This window comes from Pecten maximus, chromosome 4 (genome assembly GCF_902652985.1).
Source record: "Pecten maximus chromosome 4, xPecMax1.1, whole genome shotgun sequence".
Lineage (NCBI taxonomy): Eukaryota > Metazoa > Mollusca > Bivalvia > Pectinida > Pectinidae > Pecten > Pecten maximus.
In genome coordinates this window covers 5,205,038-5,230,414 of record NC_047018.1, presented here as the reverse complement: position 1 = coordinate 5,230,414, position 25,377 = coordinate 5,205,038, and the positions used below count along the sequence as shown (strand labels likewise).

The window sequence follows — 25,377 nt, the reverse complement described above, 5'->3', positions numbered from 1 at the left end:
TACCTATAGTTACTGTATCTGTACCTATAGTTACTGTATCTGTACCTATAGTTACTGTATCTGTACCTATAGTTACTGTATCTGTATCTATAGTTACTGTATCTGTACCTATAGTTACTGTATCTGTACCTATAGTTACTGTATCTGTAAGGTAACATATACCAGGAGGTATCTATAGTTACTGTATCTGTATCTATAGTTACTGTATCTGTATCTATAGTTACTGTATCTGTACCTATAGTTACTGTATCTGTAAGATAACATATACCAGGAGGTATCTATAGTTACTGTATCTGTATCTATAGTTACTGTATCTGTATCTATAGTTACTGTATCTGTACCTATAGTTACTGTATCTGTAAGGTAACATATACCAGGAGGTATCTATAGTTACTGTATCTGTACCTATAGTTACTGTATCTGTACCTGTAGTTACTGTATCTGTACCTATAGTTACTGTATCTGTACCTATAGTTACTGTATATCTGTACCTATAGTTACTGTATCTGTACCTATAGTTACTGTATATCTGTACCTATAGTTACTGTATCTGTACCTATAGTTATTGTATCTGTATCTATAGTTACTGTATCTGTAAGGTAACATATACCAGGAGCTCAAGGTATCTATAGTTACTGTATCTGTAGCTATAGTTACTGTTTCTGTAAGGTAACATATACCAGGAGGTACCTATAGTTACTGTATCTGTATCATCAAGAGGATAATGACCTGTCGTAGTAGGTACAGTTTGTGTCAGTATTGCCTGAAAAAATGTACCTCTGTCGACAGTATTCTGATATCTGCAGACATCTCTTGTTGCAAAGTTATGTGCAGGGTAGGTACATTGTACCACGTGCAGTGTTGTTGTTGATTATAAACAAGGTCAATGCCATGTTGTGTACTCTGTCTCAGATTATACTGTTACGGCTAGATTGTTGGTACACTACGTATACTGAATCACAGCAAACTGGCATGGAAAACTGCCTGATCAAGGTAACTCCTCAGGAAGATTCAGATGACTTGAATTATAGATCATTTCTGCATAAGAGTTCCAGAGATTGTTTGGCTATTCAGTTCCGTGTTCTTCATATCCTTATTCCCATTTATTTTACAGGTCATTCAACAGTTATACTTGCTGTAAAATTGAAATTTAATGGCCATTTTTTGTGCCATTTTTTGAACATAAACTTCATGCATGTCATATTGAACCTGAAGCAGGATGAACACATCTAGAATTTATACACTGGTACTTCAGTAATTGATGTTGACAAGGTCATTTGAGTTCAGGCTAATTTTATGTTGTTCCTGAAAATGCTCTGTATAAGTCTGAGTGGCTATATTGGTTCATTTTAGATTCTAATGAACATACGTAAACTAGAAATCTACCAGTTCACTGGATAAAGACCACTCAACACCATTCCCAGCTACTTGTAGCCTTTTTATGAAGACTTTCTGTTTGGCCCTTGACCAGCTGGTCAATACCATAATGATATAGAGAAAGTACTGTCAATGTTGTTCATTGTTATTGTCCTCCTGTGTAGGCTTTCTCCATGGAGGGTTAAGTAAATACATGTATTACCTCAAAGGTCAGTTTCTTTATTATTGTTAGGACATTATATATGTATATCCTATATTGTTATATGTATATTACATGAAAGTGCAAACCCCGACCAAACAATAAGCTATCAAACCCCGACCAAACAATAAACTATCAAACCTAGACCAAACAATAGACTATCATACCCAGACCAAACAATAAACTATCAAACCTAGACCAAACAATAGACTATCATACCCAGACCAAACAATAAACTATCAAACCTAGACCAAACAATAGACTATCAAACCCTGACCAAACAATAAACTATCAAACCTAGACCAAACAATAGACTATCAAACCCAGACCAAACAATAGACTATCAAACCCCGACCAAACAATAAACTATCAAACCTAGACCAAACAATAAACTATCAAACCCAGACCAAACAATAGACTATCAAACCTAGACCAAACAATAAACTATCAAACCTAGACCAAACAATAGACTATCAAACCCAGACCAAACAATAAACTATCAAACCTAGACCAAACAATAGACTATCAAACCCCGACCAAACAATAGACTATCAAACCCTGACCAAACAATAGACTATCAAACCTAGACCAAACAATAAACTATCAAACCCAGACCAAACAATAAACTATCAAACCTAGACCAAACAATAGACTATCAAACCCTGACCAAACAATAGACTATCAAACCCCGACCAAACAATAAACTATCAAACCCTGACCAAACAATAAACTATCAAACCTAGACCAAACAATAGACTATCAAACCTAGACCAAACAATAGACTATCAAACCCTGACCAAACAATAAACTATCAAACCCCGACCAAACAATAGACTATCAAACCCCGACCAAACAATAAACTATCAAACCTAGACCAAACAATAGACTATCATACCCAGACCAAACAATAGACTATCAAACCCCGACCAAACAATAAACTATCAAACCCCGACCAAACAATAAACTATCAAACCCCGACCAAACAATAGACTATCATACCCAGACCAAACAATAGACTATCAAACCCCGACCAAACAATAAACTATCAAACCCCAACCAAACAATAAACTATCAAACCTAGACCAAACAATAGACTATCATACCCAGACCAAACAATAAACTATCAAACCTAGACCAAACAATAAACTATCAAACCCTGACCAAACAATAAACTATCAAACCTAGACCAAACAATAGACTATCATACCCAGACCAAACAATAAACTATCAAACCCCGACCAAACAATAGACTATCATACCCAGACCAAACAATAAACTATCAAACCCCGACCAAACAATAGACTATCATACCCAGACCAAACAATAAACTATCAAACCTAGACCAAACAATAGACTATCAAACCCCGACCAAACAATAGACTATCAAACCTAGACCAAACAATAGACTATCAAACCCTGACCAAACAATAAACTATCAAACCCCGACCAAACAATAGACTATCAAACCTAGACCAAACAATAGACTATCAAACCCTGACCAAACAATAAACTATCAAACCTAGACCAAACAATAGACTATCAAACCCAGACCAAACAATAAACCATCAAACCTAGACCAAACAATAGACTATCAAACCTAGACCAAACAATAGACTATCAACCCCTGACCAAACAATACACTATCAAACCCTGACCAAACAATAGACTATCAACCCCTGACCAAACAATACACTATCAAACCCTGACCAAATAATAGACTATCAAACCCAGACCAAACAATAAACCATCAAACCTAGACCAAACAATAGACTATCAAACCTAGACCAAACAATAGACTATCAACCCCTGACCAAACAATACACTATCAAACCCTGACCAAACAATAGACTATCAACCCCTGACCAAACAATACACTATCAAACCCTGACCAAATAATAGACTATCAAACCTAGACCAAACAATAGACTATCAAACCCAGACCAAACAATAAACCATCAAACCTAGACCAAACAATAGACTATCAAACCTAGACCAAACAATAGACTATCAACCCCTGACCAAACAATACACTATCAAACCCTGACCAAACAATAGACTATCAACCCCTGACCAAACAATAAACTATCAAACCCCGACCAAACAATAGACTATCAAACCCAGACCAAACAATAGACTATCAAACCCAGACCAAACAATAGACTATCAAACCCAGACCAAACAATAGACTATCAAACCCAGACCAAACAATAGACTATCAAACCCAGACCAAACAATAAACTATCAAACCCCGACCAAACAATAGACTATCATACCCAGACCAAACAATAAACTATCAAACCCCGACCAAACAATAGACTATCAAACCTAGACCAAACAATAAACTATCAAACCCAGACCAAACAATAAACTATCAAACCTAGACCAAACAATAGACTATCAAACCTAGACCAAACAATAGACTATCAAACCCAGACCAAACAATAAACTATCAAACCCAGACCAAACAATAGACTATCAAACCCTGACCAAACAATAGACTATCAAACCCCGACCAAACAATAAACTATCAAACCTAGACCAAACAATAGACTATCAAACCCAGACCAAACAATAAACTATCAAACCCCGACCAAACAATAGACTATCAAACCCTGACCAAACAATAAACTATCAAACCCAGACCAAACAATAGACTATCAAACCTAGACCAAACAATAGACTATCAAACCCAGACCAAACAATAAACTATCAAACCCCGACCAAACAATAGACTATCAAACCCAGACCAAACAATAAACTATCAAACCCTGACCAAACAATAGACTATCAAACCCCGACCAAACAATAGACTATCAAACCCAGACCAAACAATAGACTATCAAACCCAGACCAAACAATAGACTATCAAACCCCGACCAAACAATAGACTATCAAACCTAGACCAAAACTAGAAATGTTATGTGAATTTTTCACTAATTCTACTGTTTGTACTATTGTTTGATGATCTTTATAGGGTCATTTCAATGTCATATGAGGATCATTATCACATTCCCTTTATGATTACTTACATTGGAGAAGAGGAAAGTGTCATATATATATATGTAGGGTCTTAACGGCCTGTTCTCTCGGATACGGGTGTATCAAGGAGCAAGCATACATTTGTTGGAGTATGTTTTAATATTATCTGCTAATATTTATCCCAGATCAATAGCTCTGTAACTTGCTGATCAGGCTTATAAATTCTCTGTATGAACATCAGTGAAGAACAGGTAAGATGGTACAGAGTGAAGGATTTGTGCTACAGAAAGGCCCTGGTTAGACCTGCACATGTACAGTATGTAGATGTGTGTATCAATGTAGTAAATTATGTATCTACCAAGATTGATCAGCTGATTATATACACAAGTAGGTACTGTACAGATTGGTATGTAATATTGGGAGAGAGTTAGGGATTAGATCATCACTAAATAATTGTCTATGATTGACTAGTATAATGGTTGATGAAAGAACACAATAATATAAGGTATACTTTGAATGAATTCTGGAATGAGCTATTCTTATTTGTAGTTTCTTTTCATTTTAACTCAAATTTTCTAACATGCTTATCATGAAGTCTGGTCCATCAATCAATTCACTAAAGATACAGTTGTTTGATTTCTCAGCTTCAAGGCTTGTGATTTTTTCATTTTAATTCATTAAAACAATAAATAGCTTTATATTACTTGTGACCAATCCATGAAGATGCTTTAAAAAAGGCAGTCAACACTTTTGAATTAGTGGTTTGCGCTTTACTTTACTTACATGGTACATCTAATGCTCACCACGTGCACTCTGAGGTTCGAATCCAAACGACATATCTAATTTTAACATTACTACTTTTCTACATCATTAAATATTTGTAGGTATGTCAATATAATTGTCTTCGATCCTATCAATAGTTTTTACTTTCTCTGTTGTGTGGACATTAAACTTGTTACCTTGTTTCAGTAATGACACCCTTTCTGACAGTTTAACAAATTTATATTTTTATAGGTTACACACAAGACGACTGGACAAGTGATGGTGCTGAAGATGAACAGTAACTACTGTAACAGGATGTCCATGTTACGAGAAGTTCAGCTGATGAATAGATTGGCTCATCCCAACATCCTCAGGTAAGGCAATCAATATGGCTATACAGGCAGCTTGATATTGCAGTACCTAGATCTGCAGTGCTGGTGCTGTTCATCATAGAAAGAGAAAAAAACTTATCCTGTTTTATTATACCCCCGCATTGAAGTAAAGAGGGTATACTGCAATCAGCCTGTTTGTCCGTCCTCTTGCAAATTGTCGTCCCATAATCTTGTCCAGACAACTCCTAAACTGGTTGGCTTATTTCAATGAAACTGCACACAGATATAAAGGATCATATGTAGATGTGCATACAAATTTTTTTTCCTCAAAATTTGGGTTGTTAGTGTAGCTGGTCGCTGTAAACAGCAGCGTTCGAATTTAACGCTCGCACACTCGCTAAATGCGAGCTGATTTTTCATTTTGCGAGTAGAAAATTGTGGTACTCGCATTTTTCTGCGAGTGCATATAAATCCTGGTAAAACAGACACACATAGTAAAACATCGACGAAAACTTTAAACAAAAACCGACACACAGACAATGCATCACATGCCGGAACATCAAATGAAAAGATCGGCGAAAATAATGAGAGCAAGGACACATGTAGAGAAAGTAGCCCAACTCCTAAGAAAAAAGTGACACGCATCCCAAGGCCAACAAAACAAAGTGTCGAGAAATGGGAACTGCATATTGACCTGGAAAAAAACCTTGACGATGATCATGTGCACGTTATTGAAATTTATTGCAAAACTTGCAAAGAATATAATCCCGACAAGTCATCATCAGTAAATATTTTGTTCTTACTTGAAATTCTCTCAGCACTTACTGTATTGTCCATTTTCTAATTTAACAAGTCAACTTCAGATATGACAAAAACAAAATGAAATTTTTAAACGAAAAAATTCGGGTTTTTTTTCCAAATCACGAATATTTTGTGAAATCATGATGGACAGGGAATAGCATTTTAATTAGATAGAATTAATACTTATTTCATTATTAGTCAAAGATTTTATGAGAAATCATACGTGATTAAATCAAATGAAATGACTGATTTTTTTTGATTTTTTGTTCTCTTGAAAATAAATTATAACATGTAAGTAATATATAGGATCAAAATCCTTCAATATTCATTGATCTTGAAGTTGATGATATTTGAAGGGAGTTTACCCTGGCTTATATGAACAGCGAGTTAAATAAAAAAAAAAAAAAAAAAAAATTAATTGTATTTTGGCTCAAATAAAAACTTTATTTGAAGCAACTGTTCTTTTGTTTGTGGTTCTGGTTCTGAAAAGTAAAGATTATTTATCATAAAACATCTGTTATATTTAAGGTTAACACATAATTTCAAAATTGCGAGTAAGTTTGTAATTTTGCGAGTTAAAATTTTATCCACTCACAACAATGTGCGAGTTACTAAAAAAGTTAAATTCTACCCCTGTAAACAGGTTTATTTATTTTGTCCTAATTATATATATATAACCACTCCTCCTAAACTGGAGGGCTGATTCCGAAGAAACTTCACACAATTATAGAGGACCATGTTTAAATTTCAAAATCTTTTTTGCCATGGTTTCTGGTCACTATCAGCAGGTTTTTCTTGTCCGGATAACTCCTCCTAAACTTGTGGGCTGATTTTCACAAAACTGCACTGGAACATATGTAAATATGCATGCAGCTGTATAAATTAAAAATACTTTAAAACTACTTTGCAAATAACGGGGAGGGGGAATTAGGTATTAGCCATCGGGTTATAGTTCTGTTTATCTCTAGGGATATAGTACTGAATTTTATTTGGAGGTTGAGTGTTAATAACAGCTAAATATGGTAGTCTAGAGTGATCTGGGCCTTAACAACAACTAAATATGGAGTCTAGAGTGATCTGGGCCTTAACAACAACTAAATATGGTAGTCTAGAGTGATCTGGGCCTTAACAACAACTAAATATGGTAGTCTAGAGTGATCTGGGCCTTAACAACAACTAAATATGGAGTCTAGAGTGATCTGGGCCTTAACAACAACTAAATATGGTAGTCTAGAGTGATCTGGGCCTTAACAACAGCTAAATATGGTAGTCTAGAGTGATCTGGGCCTTAACAACAGCTAAATATGGTAGTCTAGAGTGAACTGGGCCTTAACAACAGCTAAATATGGTAGTCTAGAGTGATCTGGGCCTTAACAACAACTAAATATGGTAGTCTAGAGTGATCTAGGCCTTAACAACAACTAAATATGGTAGTCTAGAGTGATCTGGGCCTTAACAACAACTAAATATGGTAGTCTAGAGTGATCTGGGCCTTAACAACAACTAAATATGGTAGTCTAGAGTGATCTGGGCCTTAACAACAACTAAATATGGTAGTCTAGAGTGATCTGGGCCTTAACAACAGCTAAATATGGTAGTCTAGAGTGATCTGGGCCTTAACAACAACTAAATATGGTAGTCTAGAGTGATCTGGGCCTTAACAACAACTAAATATGGTAGTCTAGAGTGATCTGGGCCTTAACAACAACTAAATATGGTAGTCTAGAGTGATCTGGGCCTTAACAACAACTAAATATGGAGTCTAGAGTGATCTGGGCCTTAACAACAACTAAATATGGTAGTCTAGAGTGATCTGGGCCTTAACAACAACTAAATATGGTAGTCTAGAGTGATCTGGGCCTTAACAACAACTAAATATGGTAGTCTAGAGTGATCTGGGCCTTAACAACAACTAAATATGGTAGTCTAGAGTGATCTGGGCCTTAACAACAACTAAATATGGTAGTCTAGAGTGATCTGGGCCTTAACAACAACTAAATATGGTAGTCTAGAGTGATCTGGGCCTTAACAACAACTAAATATGGTAGTCTAGAGTGATCTGGGCCTTAACAACAACTAAATATGGTAGTCTAGAGTGATCTGGGCCGTTACGGTTTTCTCAATGTTCCTTATCTTAAGCAAATTCCTTGACGTCAAGATTTCCATATGAAAGCATTACAGAATTCAAGGGAGGTTCCCTTAAATTACTAAAAAATTCTCTACATCCTTTAATGCTCTCTTGTGGAAAAAAATTTAAGTTAAGGAATTTCCTGAACTTAAGGAAGGTTGATGAAACTAAAGCCTGTAGAATAAGACAGTGTTACACTGGTGTGATCTTTTGAGTGTGTTACTGGGATATATCCCATAATAATAAAAGACACGAAGAAATCAGAAGATTCCAGAGGTTATTCATATATATCAATTGCCTGCTTTAGCTTTAAAAAGGTTTTATCCTAAGGTCATTCGGTCTTTAGAACATGAAAATAGTGAATATTATGAAACAAAATATTGTATAAGTGAAAATACAAGGTTTACCCACATGTAGGTATAGGTATGATTTGGGACTCACAGATCTTTATAAAACACTTGGTTCTGAAATGTCACATTGCCTTGATTCCTGATGTAATGTTTAGTTGGTAGTGTATTAGATACCACAGTGGAGTTGGCAGCACTTGTCATTGATGATATGTGGATTGGGTTCAATTCCCAGATCCATCATGAAATGGCATCATTAGGATACCTTCCAAAACCACATAAGTTTTCTCTTGGTACTGTTTTCTGGTGACATTAAGACTCGGCCTCTCTTGGTACTGTTTTCTGGTGACATTAAGACTCGGACTCTCTTGGTACTGTTTTCTGGTGACATTAAGACTCGGCCTCTCTTGGTACTGTTTTCTGATGACATTAAGACTCGGACTCTCTTGGTACTGTTTTCTGGTGACATTAAGACTCGGACTCTCTTGGTACTGTTTTCTGATGACATTAAGACTCGGCCTCTCTTGGTACTGTTTTCTGATGACATTAAGACTCGGCCTCTCTTGGTACTGTTTTCTGATGACATTAAGACTCGGCCTCTCTTGGTACTGTTTTCTGGTGACATTAAGACTCGGCCTCTCTTGGTACTGTTTTCTGGTGACATTAAGGCTCGGACTCTCTTGGTACTGTTTTCTGGTGACATTAAGGCTCGGACTCTCTTGGTACTGTTTTCTGGTGACATTAAGACTCGGACTCTCTTGGTACTGTTTTCTGGTGACATTAAGACTCGGCCTCTCTTGGTACTGTTTTCTGGTGACATTAAGACTCGGCCTCTCTTGGTACTGTTTTCTGATGACATTAAGACTCGGACTCTCTTGGTACTGTTTTCTGATGACATTAAGACTCGGACTCTCTTGGTACTGTTTTCTGATGACATTGAGACTCGGCCTCTCTTGGTACTGTTTTCGGATGACATTAAGACTCGGACTCTCTTGGTACTGTTTTCTGGTGACATTAAGACTCGGCCTCTCTTGGTACTGTTTTCTGATGACATTAAGACTCGGCCTCGGTGTGCTTTAGTCTTGATAAATATCAAAATAAGTGATTAAGATGTTTGTTTCATTGTAATGTTGTTATAAAGTAATTTATTCAGAAAATGTTATTATGTATGTTACTAAGTGTCATACTGCATTAAGATTTGATGTCAAAAGTTTTGAAATTCAATATATTGATTTTGAACTCAGTCATTTCAATCTCACATGTTTTATAGGCATCATTGATGAGGTGATTGTTGAGTATTATAGCAGCATCACACATGCTGTCTACGGACATCACAAGGTGTTATCACAGACTTGAAGTATTTTAGGGTAAAATGTTGGCAAGAATATCCATCAGTTACAGTCAGAAACACAAACACCAACCATATCCTCTGGACTATAAATATACAATTCATATCTGTGATGTAAATTTGTAATATATGACTTGTTTTGTATGTACATAATCATCAACATTTTACTTGAAAGGTGTAATATATAAAACAGATAGCAATAACAATATACTTCCTGTATACATCATTGTGTAAATCAGGGAACAAAGGAACTGTGATGTTACTGTAGAACATAACCAGTTACACTAACAAGATGGTTAGACGACTTTAAATGCATACCACACTGCAGATAGTATCTCTCTACATGTAATGGGAGGATTTCAGAGCTTCAAGTTGGTAAAAATATACCATGAGGCATTCACTGTACTTTATACATCCTCAAGTTTGTTATTGAAGTTTGAGGAGGGCTAATCATGAACCACTTTAAGGACACTGTTTCAAAATTGCTGATATTTCCAAATGAAGAAGGGCTTATTTGTGGGCAGGGGATTATTTGCAGAAAGATATAGTAGTTCTCTTTGAGAGGGGATGTTAAAATAGGGAGTTGATTACCATAGCTCGTAGTCTGTGTGGCTTTGAAGATATAACATGTGTTTTACGTCTTCATACAAGATTAAAATAATCATCTAAAACAGAATAAATTTAGAATTTCTTATTTTTAGTAGAAAAAGATTGTTGAAATCAGTTATGGCCAAATTGTAAAAAGAACATAAAATCAATCTGTATTAAAGGTATTTAAGAGCTGTTAAGCATTCCAGAGCTTGTCAAATGTTACTAAATACAGTTTTCAGTCTATTTTCTGTCTGTCATGTGTGTGAGTTAAATAATATGCTATAGTTTCTGTTGCCTGTGGCTGTTTTATGTGGTTGATGAGATTCCAGAACTGTCTTGGGCTTCGTTCTCGGATTTTCTGGGACGGTGCCATTGATTATAATTGGCTCTGATTTTTCATGTCAACATCTTCACATTGGATATTTACTTACAGAAGCAATGCGAAATGTCATTTTCCTGGCTCAGCTACCATGATTGGTGCCTTGGTAACCACCTCCTCTGCTGTATTGGCTCTGTATCTTTGTGGACCCCCCAATCAATGCCTCATGCATGGAGAGTCCGAATCAGGATTTGTCTGATATAGAAAATCATTATTTACCGAGTTGTGGTTTAACACTTGTTGTCCAAGTGTACAGTAAGGCTTTACATTGTAATAAGGTTGTATTAAACAGGTCTGTACATTAGGGTACTGTTGTGGCCCTTTATGGAATCTTTACATTAGAGTACAGTTGTGGCCCTTTATGGAATCTTTACATTAGAGTACAGTTGTGGTCCTTTATGGAATCTTTACATTAGGGTACAGTTGTGATCCTTTATGGAATCTTTACATTAGGGTAAAGTTGTGGTCCTTTATGGAATCTTTACATTAGAGTACAATTGTGGTCCTTTATGGAATCTTTACATTACAGTACAGTTGTGGTCCTTTATGGAATCTTTACATTAGAGTACAGTTGTGGTCCTTTATGGAATCTTTACATTAGAGTACTGTTGTGGTCCTTTATGGAATCTTTGCATTAGTTTTTAACACTACAATACCTTGAGAGCTCTACAGTAAATTAAGCTAGCACAAGAATTATGTCTTCTTTCAATTTATCTGCATTTTTACAAACTGTAATGCTTTTATTTATATAATCAACAAATATCACTTCAGTAATTTCCAGCTTAATTGCCAATGATATTCATGTTTAGTCTACATTTTGCATATATGTTTGGTGTCGTATTTAATATATATTTGACATACATCATTACCTCTGCCAATATCTAATAGCATTATTAGGGTCCATGTGTCCCATATAGCGATCATGGTGTTTACCTTGGTAGCCATTTCATAGGAGAGAAAATGGTGAAGAGAAACCTGTGTGGTCAGCTAGGGTATACATTATACCAGGAAATCAACACCATGTGTAAATATAGTCACATATAAACACGTGTCTCGTATGGCCAGGGTAACACAGGTGTAGTCACATATAAACACGTGTCTGGTATGGCCAGGGTAACACAGGTGTAGTCACATATAAACACATGTCTCGTATGGCCAGGGTAACACAGATGTAGTCACATATAAACACGTGTCTCGTATGGCCAGGGTAACACAGGTGTAGTCACATATAAACACATGTGTCTCGTATGGCCAGGGTAACACAGGTGTAGTCACATATAAACACGTGTCTCGTATGGCCAGGGTAACACAGGTGTAGTCACATATAAACACATGTCTCGTATGGCCAGGGTAACACAGGTGTAGTCACATATAAACACATGTGTCGTATGGCCAGGGTAACACAGGTGTAGTCACATATAAACACGTGTCTGGTATGGCCAGGGTAACACAGGTGTAGTCACATATAAACACGTGTCTCGTATGGCCAGGGTAACACAGATGTAGTCACATATAAACACGTGTCTCGTATGGCCAGGGTAACACAGGTGTAGTCACATATAAACACGTGTCTCGTATGGCCAGGGTAACACAGGTGTAGTCACATATAAACACGTGTCTCGTATGGCCAGGGTAACACAGGTGTAGTCACACATGTCTCGTATGGCCATGGTAACACAGGTGTAGTCACATATAAACACATGTGTCGTATGGCCAGGGTAACACAGGTGTAGTCACATATAAACACGTGTCTCGTATGGCCAGGGTAACACATGTGTAGTCACATATAAACACATGTCTGGTATGGCCAGGGTAACACAGGTGTAGTCACATATAAACGTGTGTCTCGTATGGCCAGGGTAACACAGGTGTAGTCACATATAAACACATGTCTCGTATGGCCAGGGTAACACAGGTGTAGTCACATATAAACACGTGTCTCGTATGGCCAGGGTAACACAGGTGTAGTCACATATAAACACGTGTCTCGTATGGCCAGGGTAACACAGGTGTAGTCACATATAAACACATGTCTGGTATGGCCAGGGTAACACAGGTGTAGTCACATATAAACACATGTGTCGTATGGCCAGGGTAACACAGGTGTAGTCACATATAAACACATGTCTCGTATGGCCAGGGTAACACAGGTGTAGTCACATATAAACACATGTCTGGTATGGCCAGGGTAACACAGATGTAGTCACATATAAACACGTGTCTCGTATGGCCAGGGTAACACAGGTGTAGTCACATATAAACACGTGTCTCGTATGGCCAGGGTAACACATGTGTAGTCACATATAAACACATGTCTGGTATGGCCAGGGTAACACAGGTGTAGTCAAATATAAACACGTGTCTCGTATGGCCAGGGTAACACAGGTGTAGTCACATATAAACACATGTCTGGTATGGCCAGGGTAACACAGGTGTAGTCACATATAAACACGTGTGTCGTATGGCCAGGGTAACACAGGTGTAGTCACATATAAACACATGTGTCGTATGGCCAGGGTAACACAGGTGTAGTCACATATAAACACATGTCTCGTATGGCCAGGGTAACACAGGTGTAGTCACATATAAACACGTGTCTCGTATGGCCAGGGTAACACAGGTGTAGTCACATATAAACACGTGTCTCGTATGGCCAGGGTAACACAGGTGTAGTCACATATAAACACGTGTCTCGTATGGCCAGGGTAACACAGGTGTAGTCACATATAAACACGTGTCTCGTATGGCCAGGGTAACACAGGTGTAGTCACATATAAACACGTGTCTCGTATGGCCAGGGTAACACAGGTGTAGTCACATATAAACATGTGTCTCGTATGGCCAGGGTAACACAGGTGTAGTCACATATAAACACGTGTCTCGTATGGCCAGGGTAACACATGTGTAGTCACATATAAACACATGTCTGGTATGGCCAGGGTAACACAGGTGTAGTCACATATAAACACATGTCTCGTATGGCCAGGGTAACACAGGTGTAGTCACATATAAACACATGTCTGGTATGGCCAGGGTAACACAGATGTAGTCACACATGTCTCGTATGGCCAGGGTAACACAGGTGTAGTCACATATAAACACATGTCTGGTATGGCCAGGGTAACACAGGTGTAGTCACATATAAACACGTGTCTCGTATGGCCAGGGTAACACAGGTGTAGTCACATATAAACACATGTCTCATATGGCCAGGGTAACACATGTGTAGTCACATATAAACACATGTCTGGTATGGCCAAGGTAACACAGGTGTAGTCACATATAAACATGTGTCTCGTATGGCCAGGGTAACACAGGTGTAGTCACATATAAACACATGTCTCGTATGGCCAGGGTAACACAGGTGTAGTCACATATAAACACGTGTCTCGTATGGCCAGGGTAACACAGGTGTAGTCACATATAAACACGTGTCTCGTATGGCCAGGGTAACACAGGTGTAGTCACATATAAACACATGTGTCGTATGGCCAGGGTAACACAGGTGTAGTCACATATAAACACATGTCTCGTATGGCCAGGGTAACACAGATGTAGTCACATATAAATACGTGTCTCGTATGGCCAGGGTAACACAGGTGTAGTCACATATAAACACGTGTCTCGTATGGCCAGGGTAACACAGGTGTAGTCACATATAAACACGTGTCTCGTATGGCCAGGGTAACACAGATGTAGTCACATATAAACACATGTCTCGTATGGCCAGGGTAACACAGGTGTAGTCACATATAAACACATGTCTCATATGGCCAGGGTAACACAGATGTAGTCACATATAAACACATGTCTCGTATGGCCAGGGTAACACAGGTGTAGTCACATATAAACACGTGTCTCGTATGGCCAGGGTAACACAGATGTAGTCACATATAAACACATGTCTCGTATGGCCAGGATAACACAGGTGTAGTCACATATAAACACGTGTCTCGTATGGCCAGGGTAACACAGGTGTAGTCACATATAAACACGTGTCTCGTATGGCCAGGGTAACACAGGTGTAGTCACATATAAACACATGTCTGGTATGGCCAGGGTAACACAGGTGTAGTCACATATAAACATGTGTATCGTATGGCCAGGGTAACACAGGTGTAGTCACATATAAACATGTGTCTCGTATGGCCAGGATAACACAGGTGTAGTCACATATAAACATGTGTATCGTATGGCCAGGGTAACACAGGTGTAGTCACATATAAACACGTGTCTCGTATGGCCAGGGTAACACAGGTGTAGTCACATATAAACACGTGTCTCGTATGGCCAGGGTAACACAGGTGTAGTCACATATAAACACGTGTCTCGTATGGCCAGGGTAACACAGGTGTAGTCACATATAAACATGTGTCTCGTATGGCCAGGATAACACAGGTGTAGTCACATATAAACACGTGTCTCGTATGGCCAGGGTAACACAGGTGTAGTCACATATAAACATGTGTGTCGTATGGCCATGGTAACACAGGTGTAGTCACATATAAACATGTGTCTCGTATGGCCAGGATAACACAGGTGTAGTCACATATAAACACGTGTCTCGTATGGCCAGGGTAACACAGGTGTAGTCACATATAAACACGTGTCTCGTATGGCCAGGGTAACACAGGTGTAGTCACATATAAACATGTGTCTCGTATGGCCAGGGTAACACAGGTGTAGTCACATATAAACACGTGTCTCGTATGGCCAGGGTAACACAGGTGTAGTCACATATAAACACATGTCTCGTATGGCCAGGGTAACACAGGTGTAGTCACATATAAACACGTGTCTCGTATGGCCAGGGTAACACAGGTGTAGTCACATATAAACACATGTCTCGTATGGCCAGGATAACACAGGTGTAGTCACATATAAACGTGTGTCTCGTATGGCCAGGGTAACACGGGTGTAGTCACATATAAACGTGTGTGTGGTATGGCCATGGTAACACGGGTGTAGTCACATATAAACATGTGTCTGGTATGGCCAGGGTAACACCGGTGTAGTCACATATAAACACATGTCTGGTATGGCCAGGGTAACACAGGTGTACATGTAGTCACATATAAACACATGTCTCGTATGGCCAGGGTAACACAGGTGTAGTCACATATAAACACGTGTCTCGTATGGCCAGGGTAACACAGGTGTAGTCACATATAAACACGTGTCTCGTATGGCCAGGGTAACACATGTGTAGTCACATATAAACACGTGTCTCGTATGGCCAGGGTAACACAGGTGTAGTCACATATAAACACATGTCTCGTATGGCCAGGGTAACACAGGTGTAGTCACATATAAACACGTGTCTCGTATGGCCAGGGTAACACAGGTGTAGTCACATATAAACACATGTCTCGTATGGCCAGGGTAACACAGGTGTAGTCACATATAAACACGTGTCTGGTATGGCCAGGGTAACACAGATGTAGTCACATATAAACACGTGTCTGGTATGGCCAGGGTAACACAGGTGTAGTCACATATAAACGTGTGTCTCGTATGGCCAGGGTAACACAGGTGTAGTCACATATAAACACGTGTCTCGTATGGCCAGGGTAACACAGGTGTAGTCACATATAAACACATGTCTGGTATGGCCAGGGTAACACAGGTGTAGTCACATATAAACACGTGTCTGGTATGGCCAGGGTAACACAGGTGTAGTCACATATAAACACGTGTCTCGTATGGCCAGGGTAACACAGGTGTAGTCACATATAAACACATGTCTGGTATGGCCAGGGTAACACAGGTGTAGTCACATATAAACACGTGTCTCGTATGGCCAGGGTAACACAGGTGTAGTCACATATAAACATGTGTCTCGTATGGCCAGGGTAACACCGGTGTAGTCACATATAAACACATGTCTGGTATGGCCAGGGTAACACAGGTGTAGTCACATATAAACATGTGTCTCGTATGGCCAGGGTAACACCGGTGTAGTCACATATAAACATGTGTCTCGTATGGCCATGGTAACACAGGTGTAGTCACATATAAACAAATGTCTCGTATGGCCAGGGTAACACAGGTGTAGTCACATATAAACACATGTCTGGTATGGCCAGGGTAACACAGGTGTAGTCACATATAAACACATGTCTGGTATGGCCAAGGTAACACAGGTGTAGTCACATATAAACACATGTCTCGTATGGCCAGGGTAACACAGGTGTAGTCACATATAAACACGTGTCTCGTATGGCCAGGGTAACACAGGTGTACATGTAGTCACATATAAACACGTGTCTCGTATGGCCAGGGTAACACAGGTGTAGTCACATATAAACACGTGTCTCGTATGGCCAGGGTAACACAGGTGTAGTCACATATAAACACATGTCTCGTATGGCCAGGATAACACAGGTGTAGTCACATATAAACGTGTGTCTCGTATGGCCAGGGTAACACAGGTGTAGTCACATATAAACACGTGTCTCGTATGGCCAGGGTAACACAGGTGTAGTCACATATAAACACATGTGTCTCGTATGGCCAGGGTAACACAGGTGTAGTCACATATAAACACGTGTCTCGTATGGCCAGGGTAACACAGGTGTACATGTAGTCACATATAAACACGTGTCTCGTATGGCCAGGGTAACACATGTGTAGTCACATATAAACACATGTCTCATATGGCCAGGATAACACAGGTGTAGTCACATATAAACACGTGTCTCGTATGGCCAGGGTAACACATGTGTAGTCACATATAAACACGTGTCTCGTATGGCCAGGGTAACACAGGTGTAGTCACATATAAACACATGTCTGGTATGGCCAGGGTAACACATGTGTAGTCACATATAAACACATGTCTGGTATGGCCAGGGTAACACAGGTGTAGTCACATATAAACACATGTCTAGTATGGCCAGGATAACACAGGTGTAGTCACATATAAACACATGTCTGGTATGGCCAGGGTAACACAGGTGTAGTCACATATAAACACGTGTCTCGTATGGCCAGGGTAACACAGGTGTAGTCACATATAAACACGTGTCTGGTATGGCCAGGGTAACACAGGTGTAGTCACATATAAACACATGTCTGGTATGGCCAGGGTAACACAGGTGTAGTCACATATAAACACGTGTCTCGTATGGCCAGGGTAACACAGGTGTAGTCACATATAAACACGTGTCTCGTATGGCCAGGGTAACACAGGTGTAGTCACATATAAACACGTGTCTCGTATGGCCAGGGTAACACAGGTGTAGTCACATATAAACACGTGTCTCGTATGGCCAGGGTAACACAGGTGTAGTCACATATAAACACGTGTCTGGTATGGCCAGGGTAACACATGTGTAGTCACATATAAACACGTGTCTCGTATGGCCAGGGTAACACAGGTGTAGTCACATATAAACACATGTCTCGTATGGCCAGGGTAACACAGGTGTAAAATTAGGTCTGGTTCTCCTTCTTGTTTAACATCTACTTCATCTACTTCATCTAATTTGTGATGAAGATTGATTTTGTTTATGACAGAATATCTACTACTAAAGTGATCAGTGTGATGGTTGTAATACAGAAAAATTGTGTAGTTGTGTTGAGACAGCATCAGATAATCCCCCCAAACAATATTTTACTACATTACATTCATGGTTTTATATCATACTTTCTTACATTAAGTTATAGGGTATGCATATTTGACCACACATAACCTTCACAGTGGTTTCAAAGCCAAGACCTACAGGAGATACAATCTAATCACAGTGTGGCATGCAGTTACAGACACAAGATAGCTATTTGATCATTATAACAGGCAGGAAATTATATCCATATCATGCTCTAACAATATGCATCAAATAAGAATGTTGGGTCTAATAGAGGATGTACACTCTGTGTTGTGTATAATAATGGGGATGTAAGAAGCTTACCAGATATACAAACCAATAAACTTCCCTATCATCTACCTAGTAAACTGACGGAAGTTATCAACAGCTAAAAGATGTACCACAATGTACATTCCATGTTTATCCGCAACTCAACATTACATAAAACTCAAATACATGGGCACACAAAATCTCAATATAGTGTGTACATTTAGGTACAAAAACTCAATATATCTACACAAAACTCAATATAATGTGTACATTTAGGTACAAAAACTCAATATATCTACACAAAACTCAATATAATGTGTACATTTAGGTACAAAAACTCAATATAGTGTGTACATTTAGATACAAAAACTCAATATAAGTACACAAAACTTGATACAGTGTGTACATTTAGGTACAAAAACTCCATATAATTACACAAAACTCAATATAGTGTGTACATTTAGGTACAAAAGCTCAATATAGTGTGTACATTTAGGTACAAAAACTCTATAAGTACACAAAACTCTATATAGTGTGTACATTTAGGTACAAAAGCTCAATATAGTGTGTACATTTAGGTACAAACTCAATAACCCAAACCAATGTAGTTTGTATATCTACTGTAGACCCAATAGCTAATTAGTAACTTATTTCTGTAGATTTGATAGAAAGTGTATTGTTTTATTTACAGATTCCTTGGTGTGTGTGTTCATGAGGGACAACTACATGCTTTGACAGAGGTAAGATTCAGCATCTAAATACTTTATTGTAGGCGGACCTGCACATATTTAACAGACTTTATTGTAGGCAGACCTGCACATATTTAACTTTATACAATTATTGTATTTTGTGGAGGTGTGCACACGAGACTATACAGACCTGGTCAAGAGTTTGTTCGTCGAGACCGCAGGTCTGCAATTGTATGTATTCCCGGATTTATACCATGATTTATAGAACACGGGTTTACCAGCAACCGAAGTTATGTCAAAAATGAATTTTGTTGGGGTTCTTTAATTTCCTTAGAGTTAATCAATTTATACCAGGCATGAAAAAAATCCTTCCAAAAATTATTAGTACATAATTTACTACAGTGAGATATATATTCCACACCAATATTTAATAGAAGATCCACATCAAAATTCTCTTTTTAAGATATATTTCCATTTCCCTTCAGTATTATACAGTCTTCTGACCCACCCCAATTTAAGAGAGTCTATAAATGTGCAGGTTTGCCTACAATAATGTATCATATTTAACATTATTAACATTATACATTATTGCTTTTAGAAGATCCTATAAAAAATCCAACAAGTGGAAGTAGAGGAAACAGACAATGTATATCAGTATAGTAGATCTCCATTGTAGTTTGTTCAAAAACCCAGACACAAAACTAATTCTCTAGTTTAATTATGGAACTTTTCAATGACTCAATCAATAATTCTTAATAAAAAGGATTAATAAAGGAGAATAAATCAATAATTCTTAAATAAAAAGGATTAATAAAGGAGAATAATAAAATGGTATTTGACCCTATGTACACTGCAGTTTGTTCCTTACATGTTAAGAGAAAATGTGTGCTGTCCCGGGATGATGAAAATTACAGGTAGCAGGTGGGCTGTAGGCATTATACTGGGAATCTGATAGATTGAGCTGGAGATGATTTCCATCAGAAAGGTTTAGTGGAGGCAGTGGAAGTTTTGTCTGCCTGTTAGTTATCAAGGGTATGCTAATGTTTCTTCATGGTGTTAATTATAGAAGGTTGTTATTGTCAACAGGCCGAGGTTTACAGATTGTCTAGTCAGCATTGTAATCAGTGATATTATCTTCAACTGACTTTCCTAAAATATGAGCTTAAATATAACATGGAAAGAATAACATTAAACAGATGTATAATTAAGTGGAAATGTACAGTTTTGTAAATGCTCTTTTGGCAGCTATAGATATGGAGGGAATTACTTAGTACCTCTACTACCCTCCCACACACACAAACATATCCTGGGGGAGACATTAATGCTATCATAACTGTGAAGGCACTGTTTTGTCCTGTTAATATGTTCAGCCTCTTTGTGTTCAATTGGGATACATTGGCAAACCTTTGCATACATACATAAAAAGCTTTGTTATTGTGCGTGATTATGTAGCTATGGTATATTGGTTCCATGAAAGAGACCTGAAGGATATAGGGTTTATATAGCAGCTGGCATATACAAATCAATGGATGTGATGTATTGGTTTGGACAGATCTATATCATTTTATTATGCCAGACATGTTATGCCTCTTGTCATCAATCGCTCTTAAAAAAGACATGCAATGAAAGACTATGGAGAAGAGGTGTACTTATTACGATCATTTAATTATTTGTAAAATATGGAAGAAATTCTGGTGATCACTTTCAAAGGTCAGAAACTTGGTGGTGATTGGGAGGATCGACTCAAAGTTTGAATTAACTGAGCATCATAATCTTGGACAGGTGTAGAACTACAGACCACAGTTAGAGATGTTCTCCAGTGTACTCAGGTGTAAATGGCCTGGAGTCACGCTTTACTGCCATAACAGGTGTGAATGGGTGATCTATCACACTAAATACCTAATCAGTATATACCTGTGTTCACTGATCTTTATACTCTCTATATAATGGCCAGCATGTCTTGTTTTATGAGTTTCTCGGTCTCGATCACCCTGACCATTGTGGACCTGGGTCATTCCTAACTGGGTTATACATATATATCATATCATTCATTATCCACAAATCTGTCTGACATGTCCAGTAAAATCTTAATTGATGTAAAAATAAATCTTATCAAGTGTGGTAAGATATTAAGTAAAGGCTGTCTTTATTGCCTTCTATTTGGGTAACTTGATGGCTTAGCTAGACTAAATTTGAGTGAAGATTCAGAAAAAAGTGATTTCGTAAAATTAAATTTTGTTGAAGCTCTTCAAATTTTAATGCACGCCTAACAAAATAAGTCACTTCATTGATTGTAAGTTAGAATTCTAACCCAATGTTATTTCAAGGATATCTGTACATGTTTGAATTCTAACCCAATGTGACTTTTAGGATATCTGTTCATGTTTGAATTCTAACCCAATATAATGTGACTTTTAGGATATCTGTACATGTTTGAATTCTAACCCAATGTGACTTTTAGGATATCTGTACATGTTTGAATTCTAACCCAATGTGACTTTTAGGATATCTGTACATGTAAGAATTCTAACCTAATGTTACTTTTAGGATATCTGTACATGTTTGTATAAATATTTGACCTAATAAGGACACCTCAAATATTTTTAGGAAATTGTATACTTTCTATTTCATGTTTGGCCTGATAAAGAACCCTACAGGGATGTATTGATATATAACTTATGAATGATAATATTGTAATTCAGAACTAAATTTTGATTGTTTTGTCAAGAATTGGCTATTTTCTCAGTCTAAAATATATTTATTCCTGAAATTCAGTACTTGAATCCTGAATCAGCTGACTGGGTTATATAATAATGGATGTTGATTGTTATTGTATTCCACAGTACAAACTCCAAATCAATTAAAGCAGTGTGAAAAGGCAAACAGGATTTGTTAGCACAGCTGTCACAATTAGCCAGGACCTTTGTGCTCCTGAAGGATAAAAGTTTGACACAACATTACTACTCTTAAATAATATATATATCTTCAAGTAAATTCATTAAAGCAACATTTCTTCATATTTCAAATTTTGTTAAGAATTGATTGATCTATAGAGGTGTCCATTTCTACAAATACAGTTGAGTAAAGTTTAAAGGAAATACCAGTAATTGTTACTTGGTCTATTACCACAGTATTGATGGACTTGGTCTATTACCACAGTATTGGTGGACTTGGTCTATTACCACAGTATTGATGGACTTGGTCTATTACCACAGTATTGGTGGACTTGGTCTATTACCACAGTATTGATGGACTTGGTCTATTACCACAGTATTGATGGACTTGGTCTATTACCACAGTATTGGTGGACTTGGTCTATTACCACAGTATTGATGGACTTGGTCTATTACCACAGTATTGGTGGACTTGGTCTATTACCACAGTATTGATGGACTTGGTCTATTACCACAGTATTGGTGGACTTGGTCTATTACCACAGTATTGATGGACTTGGTCTATTACCACAGTATTGATGGTTATGTTGAAGGATGTAAATGACAGAAAGTGGTCTCTGTATAAACAGAGGAAGTGATACGGAAGTGATACTGAGTCCCCACAAGTCCTCTGTAATTTTGAGTTTCACAGGGTACCTGACAGTCTGTCCTTCTAGACAGATAATTAGCTATAGTTAAGGAATAATTGTGGGCTACTCCAACTGTGTTTCTGTTAGGATTTTAAAGAGTTGAGGCACTGGCCAAAAAGGCCTTCTCTTTTTTAGTGTACAAAACTTGTTTATACTGGCATGTCTGCACTGAGGCTCTTTTTGAGTACTGCATCTTTTTTGACATTCCGCAGTAAAACAATAAAACTCTTTTTGTTTTTAATTCTTTTGTTCGTGATAGACTTGTTATGGGTACTTACTTAATGAGCCACATTTTTGCAACAATTTTCTATTTCAAATGTTTATGTTTAAGTTAAGTAGATTTTCCTGATTAGTTACTATTATCATAGCTTTTGAAATTCACATCAAAGACATTTTGATAGGGTGAAAAGAAAGAAAAATAGGAAGGTACATTCCATGTAAATTTTCAGAAGTTATTCTTTGAAATAGTTACTAGATGAAAATTACATGACAATTCAATGGAAATGAAGAGATAGCAATGATTGGTTTTATATAATGTTGGAGTAATATATGTTTTGAAATATTACTGTTTCATTTCAGTTCATGAATCGAGGGGGTTTGAATGAGGTTCTGGCAGACAAGACTCTGGAGCTTCCTTGGACTATGAAGATCAAGTTGGCCTTGGACATTGCTAGTGGGATGAAATATCTTCACTCCAGAGGTGTTTTCCATCGTGATCTCACGTCAAGGGTAAATCATGACATTTATTTCTATATAACATAACAAGACGTCATCTCTCGTCCGTCATAACCTTATATGGTAGATACTTGTATGCCCCTGTATGACTTCAGAACTTACTATTCTACTGTGGTTTTACTTACTTTTATATACCTTCCTTAAATACTTCACTGCCATAGTGTATATAGTTACATTTCTCAGAGATAGCGAAGATTCTCTGACTTTCTCAAAATATTGATGAACATGGGCAAGTCTGGATTGTCTACCAGTAATATGATAGTAGAGCTATCATATCTATACTGGAGGTGATCCATGTCTTTATATGAATATAGATTGTATGATGAATGCTCAGGAAGCCAGAGGTGGCGTACTGTGTCACATCTAGGACACTAGGATCTACTGACTTTGCATGTATTTTCATATATTTACATGGTAAAACAGTCAATTATCTACACAGACCTCAAAAGTACACACTCATGGCTTCCTCTTTGTTATTCTACTTTAAAATGTTCTGGTTCAGATATTCTCTTCGCCAATTATTTTACAATTCAAATGCTATTTCTTTATGGATAAAAGTTTGTATAGAAAGTTGGCACCTTACAATGGTGTTCATATACAAATTATCATACACATGACACAGATATGATTGATATTTCTAACTTTCTGTTTCTTTGTATTCATAATTAACCCATATATTTATACCCTGTGTATAAATACATAGTACTTCTGACCTGAAGATACTTCCATTTGCCTGTGAATTGTTGATAAATAGAAAGAAAATGAGTGGATATATAGATGTTAATAAGTCAGCCACACTTTCATGCCTGATGCACCTTATACAGTCATCACTAAACTAACATAGTATTCAATTTAAAAGATAGACCATTGCCAAACTTATGCCCCTTTCTAGTGTTGAATCATACAGACAATCAAATACAAAGTGGTTTTTGGCATGGTATAAAAGAAAAAAAACAGACATTTGATATTCTGTTAGTCATCAAGTTACTAAAATTTATTTCTGAGTAATTCTTATCATTTAGTTGTTAACTTTGAAACAAGGTTAGAAATAAGATTAATATTACTGTATAATGTTTGGTAAAGTAATACAGTCTATTTGAGATATAACATGACATTCGTCACATGGGTACGCTGATTGTTCTATCCAGGTCCAAGATAATGCCGACAAAGGTGAAATTAAGTTTGAATTAGTCCCAAGTTTTAGAAGATAACGGGTGGTAAGATAGGTCTGCATGGTTGATAAGAGACGGTCTCTGGGAGAGATGCGAGAC

The 25,377-nt window shown here is 37.6% G+C and overlaps 1 protein-coding gene across 14 annotated transcripts in view; it reads left to right on the top strand.

Annotated features, from left to right (window-relative positions):
• LOC117325040 (dual specificity testis-specific protein kinase 1-like) overlaps positions 1–25,377 on the top strand; it is a 65,738-nt gene that overhangs the window by 18,329 nt on the left and 22,032 nt on the right. For all 14 annotated transcript variants that reach the window (XM_033880947.1, XM_033880954.1, XM_033880956.1 and 11 more), the window contains exons 3-5: positions 5,570–5,691; positions 19,791–19,839; positions 23,951–24,100. In XM_033880947.1, the coding sequence (XP_033736838.1) occupies positions 5,570–5,691; positions 19,791–19,839; positions 23,951–24,100 (321 nt within the window). The remainder of the gene's footprint in view (positions 1–5,569; positions 5,692–19,790; positions 19,840–23,950; positions 24,101–25,377) is intronic.